The 23465-nt window shown below is 47.0% G+C and overlaps 1 protein-coding gene across 1 annotated transcript in view; it reads left to right on the top strand.

The window, feature by feature from the left end:
* The window catches only part of CTTNBP2 (cortactin binding protein 2), a 161041-nt gene that overhangs the window by 98235 nt on the left and 39341 nt on the right, over window positions 1-23465 (top strand). The window contains exons 8-12 of the mRNA XM_075558598.1: window positions 442-696; window positions 11425-11542; window positions 15487-15762; window positions 18460-18555; window positions 20259-20338. Coding sequence (XP_075414713.1) covers window positions 442-696; window positions 11425-11542; window positions 15487-15762; window positions 18460-18555; window positions 20259-20338 — 825 coding nt within the window. The remainder of the gene's footprint in view (window positions 1-441; window positions 697-11424; window positions 11543-15486; window positions 15763-18459; window positions 18556-20258; window positions 20339-23465) is intronic.

Genomic DNA, 23465 nt, shown 5'->3' with positions numbered 1-23465 from the left:
ATGCAAGGATGGGCACTTAGATTATTTCCCTCTTTTGCTATTGTGGCTAGTGCTTTGCTCGGGGACTGTAGGTGTATCCCTATCTAGGGGTGTTAAAAAAAAAGATCTCTTCATGCTAAAATTTTATTCTGCTTGGTATCAAATGGAGGTTCTAGCTGACTGGATACAATGTTGAGTTGGGGTCTTGAGCAATGTCTGCTCACATAAAATGGTTAGTGTTTAGTTTAGGTGGCCGAGGTCACAGCATAGCACACCCCAGTCACAAAAATGGAAACAGAGCAATTGAGAGAAGTGAAGGAACTTCATTCAGCTCATGAGCTGTGTTCAGGATCAGGATGCCTGCTTTTCTCAGCTCAGTGATCAAGCCCAAGAACAGTTAGAGGTGAACCTTCAACAGCATGGTGCTCAGCTGTAATCTGGTAATCGTCACTTTGTTTTCAGGATGGCTGGACCCCAGTTCACGCCGCTGCGGACACTGGTAATGTGGACAGTCTCAAGCTCCTCCTGTACTACAGAGCGCCGCCTTGTGGGGAAGGGCGGAACAAGGAGGTGTCCAAATCAGGTGTCTTTGATTTGGATGGAGGAGAAGCAAAGCCTGAAGGAGCAACCTCACCCGTTGTTCCTGCAGACCTCATCAACCATGCCAACAGGGAGGGCTGGACGGCCGCCCACATGGCTGCTTCAAAAGGTTTTAAGGTGAGCGTGCTAGCAGCTGGCCACACCGGCTACTGTAACTTGAGGAGTGTCCGAGTTGTCTGCTATTGACTGAGTGCATGTAAATGGAGTAATTGGCATGGAAACTGAGTGGTACCATTGCGGGAGATGATGAGCTACTGGGGTGAGTTGACCTTTTTCCTGTCCAGTAGATACTTATAGACGAGGGAATAATCGAGTTTCCAGAAACATCATTGTCTTCAGAGTTTGTCAGTAAGGGATGTGAGGACCACTTCAAGTATTTTGAATGACAGCGAAAAGTTTGCCATTGAGTCCATCCATTGGGTGGTGTGTTAGGCCGGGATGTCTAGAGAAACAAACCAGTGAATCTCATCTCTGTACAAGAGGGAGCTTTCTATAGAGAAGTAATTCCATAGCAAGAAGGCATCCTGGTCCAGTCCAACTCAAGCTCGTAAGTCTGCTGCTAGCCGGTACCCTCTTCAGACTCACATAGCTGCAGGCCAGTGGCACAGGAAGGAGAGGTGGGCAGCAGGGAGCTCACAGGCCAGTGGGTGCTGAGTCCCAATGATCCAAGGTCGGTGGAAACATGGCCAGGCATGGACAGCTCTTGGGGCCAGGTCGGGCTGCCCACAGGAGGTTGTCCCTGGAGGCAGGAAGAGTTTCAGAGAGGGGGAAGTTCCCAAGGAAGTGACCTGATTGACAGGTAGACTCCATCCACGTACTTCCATTCAAATTCAAGTGGACACCAAGTCAGTCAGCTCCCACAGGTCGTGCTGGTAGACTGCCGGTAAGAGACAGGGCCAGAGCGCTGGACTTCACCTTTTCCCCACCCTGAGCAGCTCAGCTCCACCTGCCCGTGCTCACTCACAGATGCATGCATAAGAGAGGCATTTTTTTTACTCACCAGTTAAAACAAACAAAAAAATTCTAATTCCTAAAGAAATGGCATGGCAGAGTAGGCCATTCCCGCATGCCTCTTTTTCTGTTTGATCATTTTAGCAATTATAAACCTCTTGTAATAAGACTCTCTTAGAAAGCTATTGGTGAAAGTTAAGGTTCCTGGGGAGTACAAATGGCTTGTACTGGACCACTAACCCAAAGGCACAGTTCCACCCACCCAGCGGTGCTGTGGAAGGAGGGTTAGTGGTCTGCACCAAACCCCGCCGCTAGAAGCCCTATGGAGGAGTGCACTTCTGCTCTGAGCTATGTGGGGTCCCTGGGAGGCCGAATTGTCTCGTGGAAGCAAGCATCCAAGGCTCGGTGGATGCAGAGACATGTAAGTGGTTGCTGCCCGCCATTCGATAACATCTGGCTTAATGGCAGGCCTGAGAATGACACGGCCAGGGCAGCTTTAGGGCCGCACAGAGAACGAACACTAACCACCTGTGGCTGACACAGAAAGAAACTGCTGTGCGCACAGTCCGGCAGCCCGTGGGCGGAGTTGTGGGCATGGGAAGGTGGGCAGTGGCTCCTTTGAGGAGATGGCACTGATGCGGGGCCTCCCATGGTGATGTAAATGTCCCAGTCCTGGCAAGAACAGCCGGGCAGGTGAAAGGAGCGGTGGGAACTCGGGTGTAGGCGCGGGAGGTAGAGCGCGGTGCCCGTTGAACGGATTAAGAGTGGTGCCAACTAAGGCCAGACTGGGAGAGTCGTGGGGCGCAGGAGAGGTGGGGCCTTCCCTACCCTCTTAAGAGATTCATTCACAGTGAATTGACACAGTGGATGGATGGATTGTTCTAAGAGCTGTGAGAGCCCCCCATAAGATGATTTGTTAACGTTTTTGAAAAGTGAAGAAAGAAACGAATTCAGTAGGCAGTGTCACTGGAAACTGGCAGGATGGTGATAGGTTGTTGGGACCGTTGTTCAGATAAATAATTTTACGTAGAAGATTTAAGATTGAAAATCTTGGTGGCTGAAGCGCTCGACGGGGGAAAGAAGACAGCGGTGAAAGTGAGGAGAGCACCTGTGGACTAGACGCGCCCCCGGCTTGCACGCTGACACAGGTGGGAATGAGGGGCCGGGTCGAAATAACAGGGACGTTGTCAGGGAGAGGATGGAGCAGCGCTGCTGTGATCGGGAAGGTAGAATGGGGTTTGAGACGTGCAGATTTCCTGTGCTGTGATTTAGTCATCAGGTGGGAATACCTGGGGATGATTTTTTTCTCAGAGATCCAAGTTGGATAATTTCCTGTTATGATCAATAGTAGAGCTATTCATTTAGACTCAGATTTGTTTAAATGAAAAGTGAGAACAAGGATTCAATGTAGGTATATTGTTTGTCAGCGGTAGGTTTTGTGTCCTTTCTACCTTTAGCAATAACTTGAAAAAATAAAAACCCCAAGCTAGTAAATGCATTTGACATCAAAGTTTGGGGCAGGAAAAGGTGGGAAATATGAGAAGTTTACATGTGAGGATGCTGTCGGCGTACAGTGGTGAAACACACGGGATGGCAGAGAGGTGCGTAGAAATGGGAGGGAGGGTAGAGTTGGCAACCAACCTTCCCTCCACCCCAGACTGAGTGTAACGGGAGACGTTGGTTACCGAGAGGCGTGGTTGTGTGTGCACTTGGCCGGGAGGCAAGATAATGATAATTTCCACAAGCACCCCACCCCTCGCCCCTAGTTTTACCGCTCCTACACGTTCAGCCACTGAGTCTCTGGTTCAAGGTTGAATGAAGGAGCCACTTCCCAGGGCTGAGTTTCTCTGCAATGCAGAGTCAAATGGCCATTCTGTGGCTTAATTAGGAACTCCTGTGAGTCTCGGGGGTTTTTTGTTTTGTTTTGTTTTGTTTTTATGCTCCAGGGCTGTGTCATCCTGAATGCAGAGCATCATTGCCTTGGAAGGGGAAATCAAGAGATTTGTTTCTCATGGAATAGGAATCTCTCATAGTCACTTTAAGAAGTGTTGGATGGATTTTGGACAAGAATAGAGATTTTAAAAAGAAAAGCATGATTGACAACATTCTCACACTGCTAAGCTATTAAAATAACAGATATTTTATCCCTAGAGTGCACATTTCATCTTCCAGTCTAATCTAATCATTTTGTGATTAGGGCATTTAAGCCCTAGAGGTTTGAATCGCCAACCTAGATAGATGGAGCTTGGGAAAGGAGCCCAGCCTGTCTGAATCTATTGCTCTCTGCACCCAGCTAGCTGCCCGTCTGCGGCTCTGAGCAAAGGTACAGGAAAATGGCTGTGTTATTTGCTTTCCATATTGATATACTGGCTGAGCTTGTTCTCAAGAAAGACAATCCACTTCACTAAATTCTAAGGCCGGCTTTCTGAACAATTAAATTATGAATCTGAGTTAACCACTGTATTTGGTGAGAAAGATTATATACTAACCACTAGTAGGACTGTCAAAACTACTTTCTTCCTGTTAACAAGAACTTGTGTGTAATGAGTTGTCATGAGATGGCAGCACCTCACTGCCCAAGAAGAAGGTGACTTGTTTCCCGTGGCTTTCAGACACAGGTGTGGCATGTCCGAGACCCCTGGGGCATTTCAGCTCATCCCTCGTGTCAGAGTGGAAGAAATTAAGGCTTGGGAATTGGTGTGATTAATGTTACACGTGAGTCATAGAAGACCAGATCCCCAAATCAGTGCTTAAAAAAAAAAAAATTTTAGCTCCGGGCTTTTCCCCAATGTTTGAGACATTTATGCAAACCATTACCTAGTATTTGAAACTCAAAGCCCCTCCCGCTAAAGTGGATCTGTAACTGCTCCAGAGAAGGTAGTGCCTTGTTTCAGTCACCAGTGTGACTAGAAAGGATTTCCTAGTGAACCGCTCTGCTCTGCCGTGAGACTGGGCACGCCAAGAGCTTGCTACGGAAACAATTCGGGAAAGGCCGTCTGACCCTCTCTGCTGTGCTCATCCCAGGACCCTTTTGTCTGATGGACCACGTGTGCTTTGTGAGCACAAGAGCGGATCCTCATTCTAGATGAGACTGCAAGCCAGGTTTTTGTGACAGTTTTTCTTCAAAACCTAGGTCCGTTTTAAAGCTCTTTCTCAGCAAATCCTTGGACACCAGCGAATGGTCTCTGCCATCTGGGTGACCTGTTTTTGCACTTAACCTTGTCCTTGTCCCATTGAAGACTTACAAATATCCTCTGGAAATAGATTTTAAAATTCTGGTTTACACATTGCCAAGGAAGTCGCTACCCACCCCTCCTGGCTCCCTTGGTCTCTGGGTGATTTGTCCTGCTGGTTGTTAATGCAGCCCGTCCCGTAGCTTCTAGAACACTGCCACTTCCTCAATGCCCTCTGCTTCATTCACCAGGATTTGTTGCGTTTCTACTTTTTTTCCCTGAACTGTTTTTTCGCTTTGGCATTTTCACTCTCAGTGACTCTAATGAACTCGGACTTCGTTATTAGCCCACTGCTACTATTTTTAAAAGCATTTATCCAGTCTCTTTGCTTTCAGCAACGCCTTCTCGAGCTACAAAGACTTACTCCCATATCTCCGATCTGGAAGATTTCCCTGTTTTCCAGACATTTATTTCCAGCACCTTAGACATCATTCCTAGGCGAGGCACTATCTCCTGGCCAGGCAGTGGCCCCCTTGTCACCGTCTGTAGGTCATTATGTATTAACATTGTGTTGTGTTAAGTACTCAGCTGCTGAAAGAAGGTTGGCAGTTCTAACCGCCCTCTCCCCACCACCAGCCACCCCCAGGAGGCAGACGTGTCACTCTGCTTCCATGGAGATTTACAGCCTCGGAAACCCTTCCTGGGAGTGCTCCTCAGCCTTCTGAGTCACTTTGAGTTGGCATCCACCCCTGGTACTACTTACTCCCTGTGGTGGGCCTGAGGTGCCTAAGCCTCGACCATCTTTCTGATGCTTCGTCTCTCATGCTTTTGCCATCACCCAGTCTTACTAGCAGCCTCCGTGAGGTTTCTCTCTCGCAGGACCAAGATCCGCATGTTAGGTGTTGGTTCCAGCTCACAGCGAGCTTATGCACAACAGAGCCAAACACCGCCCGGGTCAGCATCCTCCTCACAACTGTTGGTATGTTTGAGCCCATGTTGCGGCCACTGTGTCCGCCCATCTTGTGGAGGCTCTTCCTCTTTTGGGCTGCACTTCTGCTTTAGCAAGCATGATGCCCTGCTCCTGGGACTGGTCGCTCCTGCCAACAGGAGCAAAGCAGTCGAGATGAAGTCTCACCATTCTTGTCTCTAAGGAGCATTCCGGCTGCACACCTTCCAAGACTGACTCCCTTATTCTTTGCTAGTCCACGGTACTAGCAGTATTCTTGCCGGCACCATAATTCAAATGCATCAATTTTGTTTGTTTTCTTTATTCATTGTCCAACTTTTGCATGCATATAAAGTGATTGAAAACACCATGGCTTGGATCAGATGCACCTTTGTCCTCAAAGTGACATCCTTGATTTTTAATATTTTAAAGAGGTCTTGTATAGTAGATTTACCCAATGAAGGATGGCATTTGGTCTCTTGATTGCTATCGCATGAGCATTGTTAGATTATAAGGCCAAGCAAGGGGACAATCCTCGACAACGTCACTCGTTTCTCCGGTTTTGTTTACGATGATGTCACCGGTGAGTCCAGTTGTGAGGATTTGGAGTTCTTTACATGAGGTTGTAATCCATCCGAAGACTACCATCCTTGACCTTCATCAACAGGTGCTTCAACTCCTTACTTTCAGCGAGCACCAAATAGAGGATCACCACACAGTACTGGACATCATGGCTTAGTTGAGGTGACACCTATTTGGGGTGACACAGCTTGCCCCTTAACCAGTGAGCGGATCCCTTGTTTTACTGCTCAGTCTCATCACCTCACCTGGTGTGCATGTGTACTTGCTCCACCTCCCTAACGGAAGGCATTTAAGGGATCCACACGACTCTCGATTTGACGCCTTTGACGACGTACATTGCCTGCTCTGTGGCCTCCTGGGGCCTGCCCATGAGAAGCCCCCCCTCTGCTATTTCATTGCCTGCATGGCAGTGCTCCTGGTCTTGGCGCCCAGCCCATCACGCTTTCAACCCGTCACCGGCCTTTCTCACCATTGGGATATTGTTTCCCTGGTGAACGTTTTCCAAGGCTCTGTCGTCTTGGAGGGAAGTGTCAGACGCTTAGCACAGCAGTTGTGCTTTCTCCTAATCTGGTCTCGGTCTGCCTCTGAGGGCTGCTCCTTTCTCTTTCCCAAAGCATTCTGTGCTCTGACCATACACTCCCGCCGCTGAGCGAACATCCTGTGTTCTCTCCTCCAGAGTGTCTTTGCATTTACTCTTCCCAGTGCCTCAACGGGCCTTTTTCTGCCCTGACCTTTCTTTGCCTGGAAACGTCGTGGCTTAAGTGTTGGCTTCCAGTTGATAGGTGTTCCCAAGCCACCTCGCCACCCCTCCCGTAGAGAGCTTGCACTTGATTGCAGTGGGCATGTCTGCCCTTTTCTCCCGCTTTAAAACCGTTCTCCCATCTTTGTGTCGACCATGCCCTTTGGAGTCTTTGTGCTGAAAGGACTAAATGCTTGTTGAATCAGTGCATTGTGGACAATAACACCTCGTCTCCAGGGGCTCTTCCTTCTGCATCAGTCACTTCTAGAACAGAGTTCTGAAGTCACGGTACTCGGCTCCTCATACACCGTCCCCGTGGCTCTGGGAGGGCATCAGAACTCTGCAGCACTTAGTTCTTCACAGTGTTGACTTCATCTTTGTCCACGCACATTTAAATACTCCTCTTTGCTTAGGTCACTATTTCCCATTATAATGGCTTCCATCTCCCACACCCTCCCCTTTGTCCCACCCATGGGCGGGGGGGGCGGGGAGGGAAGGTGGGGGAACAGTGAGTACACATACCCTCTACCTGTTTGTACTAGCCATAGAGCCACTGGGGATTCTTAGTGAAATAGCACTCTGACCTCAGCCACCATCACAACCCCCGACAGAGGTGCCTAGCCGAAATTTCAGAAAATGATTATAAGGTTTAATGCAGTTCTTGTTAAATGTTAAAACTGTGCCTGGAATTTAGGATGTGCTCCATTGTTGCCGTCACTTTAACAACCTCATTGTTCAATTGAGTTAAAATTTTCATATTCTTTGTGTTTGGTCCTCTGGGGGCCCAGTAAGCATGGTGACACATGGTGTCCCGCTTGGGGATGGCCATTTCATGGTTCCTGAACATGAAAGTCACCACTGATGATATTACCCACTGTCCTACCTGAGTGTAATAAAAATGAGAAGTAACCACTCTGAAGGTGAGAAATGAAAGACTCTCTATGCAGGAAAATCGCAGGCATCTGCTGTGGGTTTTTGAGCCATTTATACCCACAGTTTGAAATCACATCACCTAGAAGTCTCTTGAGAGAGAGATCGGTGGTAAGTCTCTTGAGAGAGGGAGATCGGTGGTGTTCGTTGAGAGACTGTCAGAATGCTTCACTTAGCTGAATCGTTGGGTTATTTCCTAATGATGTTGATTACAATAATTACTGCAGCTAATAAATATTGAGAGTTCAGCGAATGCCACGAATAAGGTTTGTGTGCATCTTTTGAGTGGAACAGCCAACTCTACGGACATGGCAGCCATAAATAAAAATGCTCCGTGGTTTACCCAAGGTCATATAATGATTTGTATCAGCAGGATTTTAAATCTGTTTGGTGATTACTCACTTTTGCTACAAGTGCTAGCCTGCCTAATAGGTTGTTATTTTTCTCTCTTGGCATTTGGGGAATTCACAAGTTTAATGCAGTCTGTTCAATTGCCGTCTACTTAGTCCTATTATTGATGTTAAATTCTCAATCAACATTGTCTGAGTTTCTCATTAGCCATCTTACTCATTTACTGGTTTCATTTAAATCAGGAACAACAACTGCTAGAGAACAACTGTTATTTATATATTTGGCTTTGTTTCCAGCTAACTCCTTAGGTTAATGATTTCTTGCATCGGAACCCCAGGACCAGGGAAGGCAGACTGGGATTGCTTTTCAAAGGAGATCCCTCCAACCTAAGCAGGCCGATGAGGAACAGGTGTCTCAGTGACCCCTTTTGTCAGTGGGCAGCTCGTCTCTACGTCCCCTGGCTTTAGTCAGAGCCCCCAGGTTCAGCTCCCCCATTTTGTCAGCCTCGCTCTCCCCACCATGTAATTTAATACATGGGCTCTGTTTCCTCTTTGCCTTCAAACCAGCCCCGTCTTCCTGGTTCCAGAGTACTCATTGTTTTCCTTTCTAGCCCCTGGGCATTTCTGCTTCTTTCTAGTGAACTCATGCTTGCATGTAAAAGTATGTTTGGGTGGCTGTATGGCTGTGTGTGTGTATGTGTGTTTGTCGGCGGAGGGGGTGTGGAGGGGAGGGGCGGGAGCGGTCAACATGCAGCAACTGAAACCTATATACTGCAGATAGGGGGGCGGGGTGGAAATTGGTATAACCACTTCAGAAAATGCTTTCCAGGTTTATTAACATAGACCATATGTGTACCCTGCAGCCCAGCAGCCCAGCAGCCCAGCTCTGGTGCATATGCCCGACAGGAATGCAGACAAACGAGTGTCCGAGGACGTTTCCTAGAATCCGTCAGCAGGAGAATGGATTATAAATTGTAGTGCCTGCCAAAGAGAACACATGGATAAATGTTATAGACAGTGCTGAAGGAAAGAAATCCTGTAGAAAGAAATGCCCACAGTGGGATTCCTCTTATGTAGTAATACATGTGCCTTATAGAGAGTTCCTAAAGGCGAAGCCCCCCGCTGATCATAGGAGTGGGAAGTAGTTCCCTATGGGGCAGAAAGGAAATCTGGTGATTGAGAGGATGTGTAAAAAGGGGCCCCTGATGTGCTTCTCACACAAGTTTGTTCACTTTGTAATTTTTCTTCAAGTGGCTCACTTATTTGTACGTTCTTATATCTATATATTATATTTCAGTAAAATATCATATACAAAAGAAAATGTACTTCTGATCATTTATGCAGCATCAGGGTGTTTTATAGCAAGAGTTAGATGTCTCTGGATTTCCTGTCTTGTCAGATGGTGGGCGTGTGTGTGTGTGTGTGTGTGTGTGTATTTATGGTTTCCTGTCTTGTCTGACTGTGTGTGTGTGTGTGTGTGTGTATTTTTGGTTTCCTGCCTTATCTGACCATGTGTGGTGGATAGGGGTAGGCATGTAAGGCTTCCTAGACTGCCAGGTTTCCTGTCTTGTCTGATCGTGTGTGTGTGTGTGTGTGTGTGTGTGTCTTTCCTTTCCTGCAATACCTGGCTCTGTGCTTGTGTGTGTGTGCGCATGTGTGTAAGATGCCTGGGCTCCTCTCGCATCAGACTGCATGCGCATGTGTGTCTAAGCACACTGTGCCATGGTTAACAGTGGCATCTCAGAGTTCTTTGGTAAATGTCCTGATTGGGATCCCGCTACATAATTATTCCTTAGAATAGTATGCATTTTAATCTGTCTGCTGCTTTGCATTTGTGATTTGTGGGGGGAAAAGGAGAACTAAGACTTCCTGGCCCCAGATCACTGATATATATATATATATATATATATATATATATATATATATTAATGGAGACTTTGTTAAGGAACACAGAAGAGAAAAAAGTTGGAAAAGAGAAGGACCAGTTTTCCACACCTGTTGGGAATGTTTTTTCTAAAAGCACTTTCAGTATGGCATTCATGTTTTTCCAGTAACAAACTGGACAGTGTGCAAACGAACTATCCATGTGCTCAGCAGGCCTCTGGGACATCCTTATTGATGTGGAGTCCAGCACTGACCCCACAAGGTGCTGACAACTCTGATCTTGAAGACAGCAGGAAGCATCAGCTGTAGGAGGAGTCTTTTTGGCTTCTATTGCCAAGCGACCAAGAAAGGATCTTGCAATGTTTTCCTTATTTTCCCTTCCAAAACTGAGTAAAATCGAGTCACCTAACAAGTTTAGGGGAAGGTGAACCTCAGAGTTCTGTGGAACACAGTATTTCTTATCCTAAGGCTCCGTTTTAAGTGCAGTGTTCTTTGCTTTTCATTTCTAGACATTGTTTGTCGGGGTGGGAGGGTGGTCCCCAACACTTGAACAGGTCCTCAGGAGTGACTTTGAGATTGTAGAAAATACTAAAGACAGACAGACAGCAGGGCCCAAGGGCCCTTCGTCCCATGTCAGGACTGAGAGAGAGAATGCATTTTCCAATGGGTCAGTGTGATGGGGCTAACAGATCTTTCATGAGACATGCACGTCATCCAGCTAACACGCTACCAAGTCAATGGTGGATATCATAAATGAATAACATAACTGACAAGCAATGAAGGGAGTCAGCATCGTGACCTAGTGCTAGTTGACCTTGAACCCCGCTGAGCCCTCCCCAGGGAGTTGCTACATTTATGGTGGGTTGGCTATCGAACCTGATTGCGTTTATCGACAAATAACCTTTAGGCATTTTTGAAGTAGCCAGACGCAGAAATGATTCATCTTCTATGGTAGCTCCTTTTTGACAGTTCCTTTATGGGGGTTATTGGAGGGCCTGTGTCCACTCATGAGAATGTTTATTAAGATTTGTTTCTATCTCTTCATCGTGAGAGTCTTCCCACCCCCCTTCCCAGTCAGCGTTCCTGACCTGGAATCATGAGCATGGATGATTTGGTTGAATGACATTCTCATCCGGTCCGTCTGTTGCCCAAAATTGTTTAGATTAATTTGTCCATTGGGATGAATGACATTGCAATACCTCTTGAGCTGTGAGGTCCTGATTGGCTTGGATGTCTGGAGCCGGGTAATTCATGGGGTGCAGTAAAGTGACAGAGCTCTTGCCTTCACAGAACTGCCTAGAAGTCCTGTGTCGGCATGGAGGGCTGGAGCCTGAAAGGAAAGATAAGTGCAATCGGACTGTGCATGACGTCGCCACAGATGACTGCAAACACCTGCTGGAGAATTGGAGTGAGTGGGCTTTCCTGTTCTATCGGTCATCCTTGCTGGGGAGGGTGGCTGGAGGCGCTGTGAGCAATGAGAAGGGTTGGGGGCAGCTGTGATTTTCTCCTTGGTTCGATAGCTTTCTGTGAACCCATGCTAAGGCAAAAACACTTGAGTGATCATAAATGGGTAAATTTCCATTTTTCACGTCGAATGGCTTTTTGCAGAATCACCAGCAGTTGCCATCAAGTCCATGAGAATTCATTATTTGAAGGTGGATCCTCAACCTCTGAGTGAACTTGAACCTCTACACTTTCACTTAGCAGCCAAGCACATTCGGTGCTCACGCCACATAACACAGGCTGCAGGATTAATTGCTAATCGGACAATGCTAGGTCCTCCTTGCATTTTACTGAGCTGCAAGCACTATGAGTTATTTTTACTCTTTCTTTCTGGCTTAGATCACCTGTGCAGGTATCAGACGAACAGGACTGCACCCTCGGCCATCAGCTGATCCTATCAATCTAGGCATTGGGTTGCCCTCCCAAGGTCTAGTTGTCAGGCTGTATCTGAAAAAGAATTGACAGTCTCTTAGCTTAATGGTTACACATTGGACTGCTAACCACAAAGTCAGCAGTTTGAAATCACTAGCTGCTTCAAGGGAGTAAGACGAGGCTTTCTACTCCTGTAAAGAGCTATAGCCTCGTAAACTCACAGGGGCAGTTCTACCTTGCCCTTTAGGGTTGCTAGGAGTCAGAATTGACTCATGGTTAGTTGGGGGTTTTGTTGATGTTTGTTTTGTTTTTAGGTTCCTTCCAGCTCAAAGAGTGCATTTATGAAAGGGTTCCCTGTGGGTCTGTGAACACTGTGTGTAATACTGATATTGTAATGGCCAATAAAGATGATCCCTAGTCTGTCCCATCAGCCACTGTATCACTAATGTTACTTTAAGATAGACTTTTTAAAATGGAGCTGTTTATATATCTATATCTATAATTTTACTGGGGGCTCTTACAGTTCCTATAACAATCAATGCATCACTTGTATCAAGCATATTTGTATCAAGCTTACTTGTCGCCATCATCATTTTCAAAACATCTTTCTACTTGAGCCCTTGGTATCAGCTCCTCTTTTTCCACCCCCTCTCCCACCCTCCCACCCTCATGAACCCTTGATAGATAATAAATTACTATTTTCATATCTTACACTGTTGTCTCCTTTCACCCATGTTTCTGTTGTTCACCCCCCTCCAGTTTGGGGGGTTTGTTATACATTGATCATTGTGATTTGTTCCCCTTTCTCCTACTTCTCTTCCTAACCCCCCCCCCCATACTACCCCTACCTTCATGGTATTGCTACTCCCATCATTATTCCTGAGGGATTTATCTGTCCTGGATTCTGTGCATCGAGAGCTCTTATCTGTACCAGTGTGTATGGTATGGTCTAGTCTTGATTTGTACAATAGAACTGGGGTCATGATAGTGGTGGGAAGGAAGCATTAGAGAACTAGAGGAATGTTGTGTGTTTCATTGGTGCTATACTGAACCCTGGCTGGCTCTTCCCTTCCTTGTGACCTTTCTGTGAGGGGATGTCCAATTGTCTCCAGATGGGCTTTGGGTTTCTGACCCTCCTCGTTTGCATTGATATGATTATTTGTTTTGGGTCTTCTGATGCCTGATCCCTGATCCTGTTGACACCTCGTGATCACACAGGCTAGTGTGCTTTATCCACGTGGGCTTTGTTGCTTCCCTGCTAGATAGCCTCTGTTTAACTTCAGACCTTTCAGACCCCAGAAGCTGTATGTTCTATAAGCCGGTCACCATCAGCTCTCTTCACCACATTTGCTTACGTATAAAAAGCAGCTGTTTTAATCTTCAACTAAGTAATTCTAATATTGAAACTTGTGAATAACAGAGGGAAAAAGTCAGTGCATTAAAAATAGAGTCAAGGAGACCTATGAAGGACTCCTTGCCATGGAACCCCAGATGAGAGGTATTGACGGTAGTTCAGTGCATGCTCTCAGCAGCGGAGGCCATGGGAAGTGCCTGCGGTCTGAATATAGTCGAAGCCATAGAGTCACTGGATTCCTGGCTTGACCATGATGTAGAAGCGATTAGGAGCGCATAGGTTCTCTGACGCCTTCACCTGCACCAATTGCAGGAGAGAGTTGCCATTAGCTGTTGGGAAAAACTATGGGGAAAGCAGATTCTTTAAAAGTGAAAATCATACAAACACAGGGAATCCGCGACAGATAAACCCCTCAGGACCAATAATGAGAATAGCAATACCAGGAGGGTAAGGGAAAGGCAGGGGGAGAAAGAGAGAACCGATCACAAGGATGTATATTTAATCCCCTCCCTCGGGGACTGACAACAGAAAAGTGGGTGAAGGGTGAAGTGTAAGACATGAAAAATAAATAAATAATTTCTAAATGATCCAGGGTTCATGAGGGAGGGAGGGGGAAAATGAGGAGCTGATACTAAGAGGTCAAGTGGAAAGCAAATGTTTTGAGAATGATGGTGGCAACAAATGTGCAACTGTGCTTGACACAATGGATGGATGGGTGGATTGTGGTAAGTATTGTCCGAGCTCCCCATAAAATGATTTATAAAAACTAAGTAAGTACATAAAAATGAAAATTGGGCATTCCACTTTGGATGTCTGAATCTGAGATGGCTGTTAGGATGCTTACGTGGAGAAGCAACGTAGCAGGAGTTCAGGTGAGTATGAGCTGGGCATGTAAATGTGAGAGCCATTCTTCCATGGATGGTCCTGACGCGTGAACTTGAGATCTCTAGAGGAGTGAGTCAACATTAAAATGAGGGAGAGAAATGAGCCGCGGGCTGGTTGCCTTACGCAGTCTAGAAAAGGCAACAAGAACTGAGAAAGGAGTAGCTGTCACAGTGAGGGGCCCTGATCCCTGTCACACCGACCCAAACCAGCGTATTTCCAATAGCCTCCGATGCCTGTGGAAGTTGGACATCGAATAAGGAAGACCAAAGAAGACCTGATGCTTTCTGATTGTGTGCTGGTGAGGGATATTGAAAGTACTGTGGCCTCCCAGAACAAACACGTCCATCTTGGATGAAATAGAGCCGGATGCTCCTTTGAGGCAGCCTGGTGAGACTTTGTGGCACATACTATGGACCAGTTCCTAGCCTCTCCTGGTAACATGTCCAAAGTATGTGGACCACATGCAGCAGCCAAGTAAGGAGCTCGGCGGTGCCACCTAACAGGTTGGCCGTTAAACCCACACCTGCGGACCTGAGGGCGCTAACCCTAGAGATCCACTTGCATAAAGATGATGGCTAAGAAAACCACACGGGGCAGGTTTTCTCTATCACATGGGGCCCCTATGCGTTAGAATGGACTCAACAACGGCCAACACGAGTGTGGCAAACCCATTGCAAACGTGAGTTGATGCGCCATTCATAACAACGTGATACACACTCCTATTTAATGAGGGAAGAAATGAAGGGATGTACAGATTGAGACTGTTTGTCATGAAGCACAGTCCGTGCTCCATCCTGCCTGAGGCTGGCGCTGCTATGTTAAGCCTCCTGAGCTGTCCAACCAGAGACGTCCTCGGCCAGGGGATGTAGTTTCTGAAGGTGAAGAGAAATGCTACAACCAGGGGTTTGGGGTCAAGGGGGCTCCCTGGTTTTCTCCGATTTAAAAAAAATAACTTGAGTATCTTGTTGAAGGGGAGAGTCAATGACATTGAAGAGGTTGAACGCAAAACGCAAAGGACTGCCGTGGACATGGCAACAGACACTGGGAAGGGCTGGGGGGCCCACAGATTAGGCCAGCACGAGCGCCTTCAGTTCCTGAGACTGAAGAAACAGCAGGGCAGTGCTCTGGTTTCTTTAAACAGTGCTCACCCCTGTTTATTTTATAACCGGTTCTCTTTCCATTAGGGTTTGGGTGGGTCCGCCCCCCTTCTTAAATTCTGCTTCTTTTCTTTTCAATAGATGCTCTTAAAATACCCTTAAGGATCTCAGTGGGGGAGCCTCAAGGAGACAACTCCAGCCCCGAGGAGTTTGAAAGTGAAAACACAATATGCGCTTTAAATATCCGCAAACCAACGTCATGGGATGATTTTTCGAAAGCAGTGAGTCAAGCTCTGACCAGTCATTTCCAAGTGATCTCTTCTGATGGATGGTGGAATCTGGAAGATGTGACGCTCGACAACCCCGCCGAAGCCAGCATCGGCCTCAGTGCCACCAGCGTCCTGTCCATCACACTAGGTATCCCCCGTGGTGCAGTGAAAACAGTTGAAGGTGCTGGGTTTATTTATGGTGCTTGTGGGCGGCATAACATGAACTCGGTTCACTGAGTAAGTGCATTGAAAGCCCGCCCGTGGCAGCTGCCGGTGTTGAGAGCTTGAGTATTCAGAGAGCAGCCATTCCCTAATGTCGGCTGTTGATATAAAATCTACTGTGATACCTCCAATCGCAGGCAGAGCAGGAAGAACATGAAAGCCCTTGATGAGGATTTGTGATTGGGCTTGCTATTCCAGATAAAAGCCCAACATGAGCCACACTGCAGCTGCTTTCCAATGCACGTGTTCACAGTGCAGTTCCAAACTTGGCCTTGGGCCGTACTGGGTGCCACAGGCCATGGGCACCTCCGCTCCAGGGCAGACGCCCTCTGAGCGTTGGAAGAAGCATGTCAGTGAAGACACATTGGCAGCTGCCACGTGACCCAAGCCCAGGTGGCAGCTGGTTCTTTCTCTTGGGTAGATAGCAGAGAACAGACCCCAAAGAACTGCTAAAGAGAAGATGTGCTCTGGGCCAAGCAGAGTGAGTGCTCTGAATGTTCAGTGTCCGGGGTTATTTGCTCCCCTCTGCACTGGGAAAATGAACATCTGTGGGCCCACTACAGCTATGCCAAGACCGCTGCGCACTTCATAAATGGTACCTCAGTGAGTCCCTACAACAGCCTCATTGTGAAATGACGAGGCAGGTTGTAAGATGATTTGCCTGAGGCCCACACTAACCAGCGGAGCAGCCAGGATTGAGACCGCAGGCTGTGTGACCGGAAATCCTGTGTACCTTCCAATGCCTCCTTGCTGCAAATGATCAGCCAAGTGGGAGAAAGGCAAATTGTTATCTTGCTATGAATGCATCTGTTTATTACAAGAGGAAGTGGTTTCTGCTGTTTATTCACGTGTGCTGATGTCACCTATCTCGTTTTAGAGCAAATTATGACAACCTGATCCCATGGACTTTTGGTGTGATCATGAAAATGATTTGACAGGAGCATTATTATCTAGCTGAATGCATTAAAAATGAATTAGAATGATTCTGATAACCCTCCCCCCCTCCCAAACACAGCAGTTATTCAATGCATGCTGCTGCAGGGGTGCCTCGCTGAGGCAGCACAGTCACGTGCATCAGCCTCGCCTAGCTAATTGGAAACTGATGAGGTCAAGTGCACCATCACCGTGATTGGATACACTGACCCTTTGAGTCGTGGATGCTAAGACTTGAATGCTCCCAAACCCATACTCCTCACAGAAGTCAGAGCTATGCAACCATATATGGGAACCTAGCAGGATTTTAGATCCAAAATGTATTTAACTGTGTGAGGGAAAGATTTAGTCTCGGGCTTGACTGTAGCTGCTTACAGTAATCGCTAACGATAGTATTGCTATCAACACATACCTAGATATGAGTGTGCTGGTTCAGTAGCCTAAGCCACATTCAAAGATAAGCAGGTTGTGTTAGCCTGGGTTGACTAGAGAAACCAATTCAGAGATACTCATATGTGTGTACGAGAGAACTTTATATCAAAGAGCAATTTTACCTTAAGAAAACATTCCAGCCCAGTCCAGATCAAGTTCATAATAAGTCCAGTATTACCCCATATGTCCAATACTAGTCCATAAATTCCTCTTTGAGTGAACGATACCGAATGTAGGGAGATGATAGGCTGGTGGGCGGAAAGTCCTGTGGATCCAATGGAAGTGGCAGTGGATACCTCTCCAGGGCGCTGGCTGCCTTCAGCATGGCTCCATGTGGCTCTTTAATAGGAACGCGATGCAGAGAGAGAGAGTGTAGCCCTCCTCCAGGGAGAAAAAGGAAGTTCCCAGAATCCTCATGAGAAAGCCATGCCTACATAGAGGCATTGTTGACTGTGACTTGATTGACAGGCTAGACTCCACCCCTTTACTCATAAGATCCTCAAGTTGACACTTGATTATGTAACTATCACACAGGTATACATGTGTGTTATAGGGGGCATCTTGGCATTCCGAATTTATGAATTGATCTGGAGAAGAGATTGGACTGAATACATAATATTCTCTCTTCCTAGGGAAAAAGGAGCCATGGTGTCGCAAAGGTGAAGCAGTCAACTGCTGACCAAGCAATGGCCAGTTCAATGTGATCAGTTTCCATCGAGATCACAACCGCGAACACTCACTGGGGACAGTTCTACTCTGTCACGTGGGGGTGGCTTGGGTCAGAATAGACTTGATGGTACCCAACAACCACCACCACGAACCAAACATCCCTGTCATGAGGCCCATTCTGAGCAAGGCAGTCCCCAGTCCTATGCTGTGAGAAAGCATGCCTTGGGCTAAGCTTCTGAAGTTCACCTAGTGTTTCTGGAATTGAAAGACGTGTTTCCCGTGAAGCTAAGATAGGAGGCAAGGAGGGACCAGATCACAAGGCACCTGAGCACTTGACTTCAGCAATGTTTGCTTGTATGGTGGCATCTCTCTGTCTCCCTAGTAAATGTGCCTTTGGAGACGTCTGTAGAAAGGAGGCCTTCCTCTCCACCTTCAACAACAGTGTCAGCAGGGAACCACTCTCCTGGGGGACCTGTGTGTCTCTGACAGCTTGAGCCCCGCACTCCGTAGGGCCCTCCGTGAAGAGCTCATCTATGGCTTAAAAATTACTAAACCATCGTTTGTCATTTTTATTTATTCATTGGAACAGGAAATGTGCCGTGGTCAGTCGGGCAGAGCTTCACCCAGTCCCCGTGGGACTTCCTGAGGAAGAATAAGGCTGAGCAGGTCACCGTGCTCTTGTCAGGTAAAGATGGGGCAAACCTCGGCCACGTGTAAAGAAGGTTTGCTCCAGCAGGGCCCCTGGTGCACGGTCTGTGCCCCTTGACTTGCTGTAAGGAATGAGATGGCTTTTGATACACTTAGTTATGGAAGTGAGAGTTGAAAGCTGGTACCTGACACCCGTAGCAGTGTTTGTACGTGCTATGTATATGTGTGTGTGTGTGTGTGTGTGTAATATATAGTACCTAATCTATAAAATATATAGTACCTAACCTATAATATTATACGTAACCATGTATGTGTGTGTGTATAATCTGGCTTTTGACACTTCAGCCTATTTTCCAATTAACTTTGGTGACACTGTTAGATGAATCATGTGGGAGCCCCTCCTGTGCCTGTCTGCTATGATGCTGGAATGTCCTCGTCCTCTGTTAGGAACAAACCAGGGACTTCTCTGACATGCTGGTAAGAGAGTGACAAAGACCAGGATAAGAGAGACATATTATTTTATTACCATCGTGTGTGTGACTTATATGCACATATGGTGATTTTCATGCGGCAGGCTAACATTTAGTGAACACTTACTTAGTTTGCTGTGGGTTAAACAGACTACAAGTTCAACAGACCAAACAACAAGGTCAACAGACCAAACCCATGGACCACTTTGTGGGAAGAAGATGAGGCTGTCTGCACCTGTGTAGATTCACAGTCTGTACAAGAAATGCCCTGAGGAGCATTTCTACCCTGCCCTGTAGCTTCGATACGAGTCAGAATTGACTCTATAAGCAGTGGGTTTGTGTGTCATTTACACATTACAACTGTAATCCTTTTAAGCATCACAACAACCCAGCAAGGTATGCATCACTGTGTATCTTCATTTCATAGACAAGAAATAGAGACCTGGAGAGATTCATTTTCTTGCTTAAAATTAAATCCTCTCTCTTGAGGAGGTGGGGTAGAGGGAGGGAAGAAAGAGGAGCTGAAACTAAGGGCTCAACAGAAAGTAAGTGTTTAGAAAATAATGATGGCAACATATGTACAAATATGCTGATACAATTGGTGTATGGATTGTTATAAGATCTTTAAGAGCTCCCAATAAAATTATCTTTTAATTTTAAAAATTCCTATCTCTAGAAAGTGGTCCACGAAGTCTCAGCTTCCCAGCCCTTAATCCAAGTGTCATCTGAGAGTTTTGTTGTATGGCTTAAGCTGTCTTATTAAATTTTTTGTTTTAAGTGTGAGGTCTTCCCCCTCAAAAAAAAAAAAAAAGGCGCCTCTGGTCTCCGTGTATTGAGAGTGACTGCCTTGGTGACAAAAGAGCGGGGCGCCTGCGGGGAGACCCAGGCCCGTGAATTCATGCTGGTCCAGGCTAGACCTTCCCCAGCCTAGGCTTATCTGAGCTATTAAACCCAGAAATCAGAGCAGAGACCAGCTGCAGAGTGGAGCCCAGAGCTGGAAGCCCCTGGCTGAGATTGACTGGAGGTCAGTTGGCTTCCCAGGGCAGAGGACGGGACAGCTGGAGGAGTCTTGGGAGGCCAGGGAGCAGACTGTACAAAGCGTTTTGATATTTTCAAAGCAGTAAAAACCAACCGGGGTTTCCTGACCAAATGTTAGCGTGGCTATGATCAGGCAAACGTAGTATGTCTTTTATGAGGGGCTACTGGTTTTGGGTCATTTGCAGGTAGCAAAGAAGAGCCCACGTTGCTTCTCTGTGTTCATTTCTTCTAGGTCCTCAAGAAGGCTGCCTCAGTAGTGTGACTTATGCGTCTATGATCCCTCTTCCCGTGCTACAGAACTACCTAAGGCTGGTAAGCCACGCTGCGGGGTTCAGTCCCATGGTTCTCATCCCTGACCCTGGTATTCCTGGCCAGTTACTATATTGAGAAGATGGTGGGCCCCACCCACACGGTGCCCTGCACCCTGGCACCCTTGCCTTCCCCAGCAGCCCCCTCCCCGGAAAGCTGTTCATTGCGCAGTTCCGGAATGGGTGACTGTCACACCCAGATGGAAATTGCCTGGCCCCGGATACCACCTGTGACTTGTAGAACATTATAATTTAAGCAGGAGGGGGCTGTCTTCCAAAAATAAAGGCTTGGCATCAAGGACATGATCATCAGTGTGGAAGGGAACAGACGTTAAGTTGAGGTGCAGTGCTGCAAACGTAAAACAAACCGAAACTCCAAACTCACTGCCTTCACATCGGTTCCAACTCCGTGGCCCAATAAATATGGCACTTAATAATTAAATAAAAAAATAAAACTGAAGCATTCATTAGGGTATTGACTTGGCCATTTAATAGAAGACAACTTAAAAGGATAGAAAAGTTGATGTCTCATACATGAAACCCCTAGTGGATGTGAGGTTTAAGGCTAGGGGGTGAGGGTAGGCAGGTGCCTTCCCTAGTGGGAGGGCTAGGGACCCAGCACCCTCTTTCCTATGGAAAGATCTGCAGTCCCTCGGGATGTTGTGGCCTCTTGGTCAGACAACGTTCCCCCTCTCACAGCCCACTCCAGCCTGAGTGCAGAGACTGCGTGCTAAGTTCCTGCGCTAGTTGCACCTGTCCCTCCTGCCCACATCCCACTGGCAGGATTGAACATGTCACCTCCTAGCCCAGATGCATGTTATGTTGCTGCCAACCAGGTGTCCCGCTGAAAATTGGCGCTTCTCTTCCTAAAAGGAAGAAGGGAAGTCTGATTACTTGGGGAAAGTTGCCCGTTCTAGAGATAGAGAAAATGCGGTATTTTCTCCCGCAGGGCAGCTGTTGGGCTGTAAGGAGCAGGGCCAGTGGCCAGTGGCTCTGAGAGAGAAAGATGGGACTCCCGTGAAGATTTACAGCCTAGGACGCAAGCCCCCGAGAGGATTTCTCTGAGTCCAAATCGACTCAGTAGCAATGAGTTTGTTTTCTTGTTTTTATGAGTCAAAATTGACTCAATGGCAATGAGTTTGGGTTGGTTTTGCTTTATTGAGCACTTATTGTATTCCGGGTACTTGTTTCAGTGTGCTTTCATGCATTATTTTGTTTATTCTTCAAAGCACCTGTGTGAAGCAAGTATTGTCATCCGTCTTCTCAGCTCAGTTCACTGTCAGGCAGTGGATTCTGACTCCCAGCCACCCTGTAGGACAGGGTGGAACTGCCTGTGTGGTTTCCAAGACTGTAACTCTCTATAGGAGTAAGGAGCCCCATATTTCTCCTTCGAAACAACTGGTAGTTTTAAACTTTGGGTAGCAGCCCCAGGCGTAAGCATTACACTCTTAGGGCTCTTACAGACGAGGATACTGAAGCCAAAGGAAGTGCTATAACTTGTTCAAAGCCATAGGACCGTAAGTGATGAGGCCAGGCTGATGTAAATTCCTGATGTTATGCGTTTGTGTGCATGCGTGTTTCTAAAGTGAGTCTTAATGGTGCAGAACATTAAACATTGTTGCTTGCCACCTTGACATGGAAAGTCTTTAAAAATAAAGCTGAATGGCTGTACTTAGACCCTTTACAAACACTGTTTCCATCAATTCTGAATTGATGTCTTTGCCTTCTTTCCTGTTGAAAGGACGTATTCAAAACCATCCGCTCATCTTCTGACCGGGCACAAAGTTGGGATTGATCTTGGTGACAGCAGCCACATTACCGTTTGAGAGAGCTGGGGGCGTGAATCTGGTATTTCCCCTTTCATGTCTTTGCTTTTTCCTCCCGTTCTTCCCAATGCATCAAAGGGACCTTGAGGGTCAAGTTTGAAAGGGCAGTAGATCAGCCCATTCCTTTGCTTCACTGAAGGCTGAAGGTGTGGCCAACTGATTTTCAGGATTGTGACCTTCAGGCCCAGAATTGGACCACCTGGGATAGCTCCTGCCTTCTTCCCCTTCTCACTCCTCAGCTTCTTGGAGGAAACAAGGTGCTACATCCAAGACACCGGGCCCTCCATTCACCTGTGCAACTGATAGAATCAATAGCGAGCCCATGGCAGTGAGGTGCAGCTGTAAAGTAGCCTTGACCGGGCAGGTGTGTGGAAGGAAAGGTTCCTAGTCATGCTTCATGGAGACTGTTCCAGGTGCACATCCATGTGTGCCTCTGTAGGTGCTGGACAGGTCTAGAGACCAAATGAATGCTGTTCATTCTGTTCCCAAGGTAGTGAACACACATTGAAAGTTTGTTGTTTGTTGAGCCACAGAATTCACTTTGGGATGAAAATGAGGGGACTCCAGAAAGTTCATGGAACTCCTGGATTAAAAGATAGTGAACTTTTCCCGGGCACTTGTTGAAGCCTTCTCATTCAAAAACAGTGTACCACTCACCATATAGACTCAAGTATAAACCGAGGAACCTAATTTTAGCACAAAAACCGCATTAAAAATGTGCTGAAAAACTCAGCTTCTGCACGAGTATATACAGGATTTTAGCAAGCAAGCCAGAATTTCAAACGACGGAGGCAATCAGATTTTACAGTAGTTACATATGATTTGTTTTCCTCCCTCACGAGATCATAAATCCTTAAAGGATTTCATTCTTGAATCCAGTTGTGGGACAGTTCTTTATTGAGAGCCTCTTAAATGCCCTCCTGGAGCTTGCATTCCCGGGAGAAAGAAAGAAAGCAAATGACCCAGGACACTTGTCAGGCTCCTGGCTGCATGGAGCTGATTCTGGCTCTGAGTGAGCCCACCTGAGAGAGCAGGGCCGCCCTAGGGTTTGCTTGCCTGAGTCCACTTGGAAGCCCATCTCCTGGTCTTCTCCCTGCAGAGCAGGTGGTGGGTGAGTGTGCACAAAAAGTCTTGCAGTCGGTAGCAAGGCACTTAACCATAGGTGTCACCAGGATTCCAGCCTTTTCGTGCATGGCTGTTGTGGGCCACTGAGTCGATTCAGGTGCACAGCAACCTGTTAGCACCTAGTAGAATGGCCCCTCGTGTGTCCTCCACTTTTGTCTGTGCAGGAGCAGATGGTTGGCC

Source organism: Tenrec ecaudatus, chromosome 9 (assembly GCF_050624435.1).
Source record: "Tenrec ecaudatus isolate mTenEca1 chromosome 9, mTenEca1.hap1, whole genome shotgun sequence".
Taxonomy (NCBI): Eukaryota; Metazoa; Chordata; class Mammalia; order Afrosoricida; family Tenrecidae; genus Tenrec; species Tenrec ecaudatus.
This window is presented reverse-complemented; position numbering and strand designations above follow the sequence as displayed.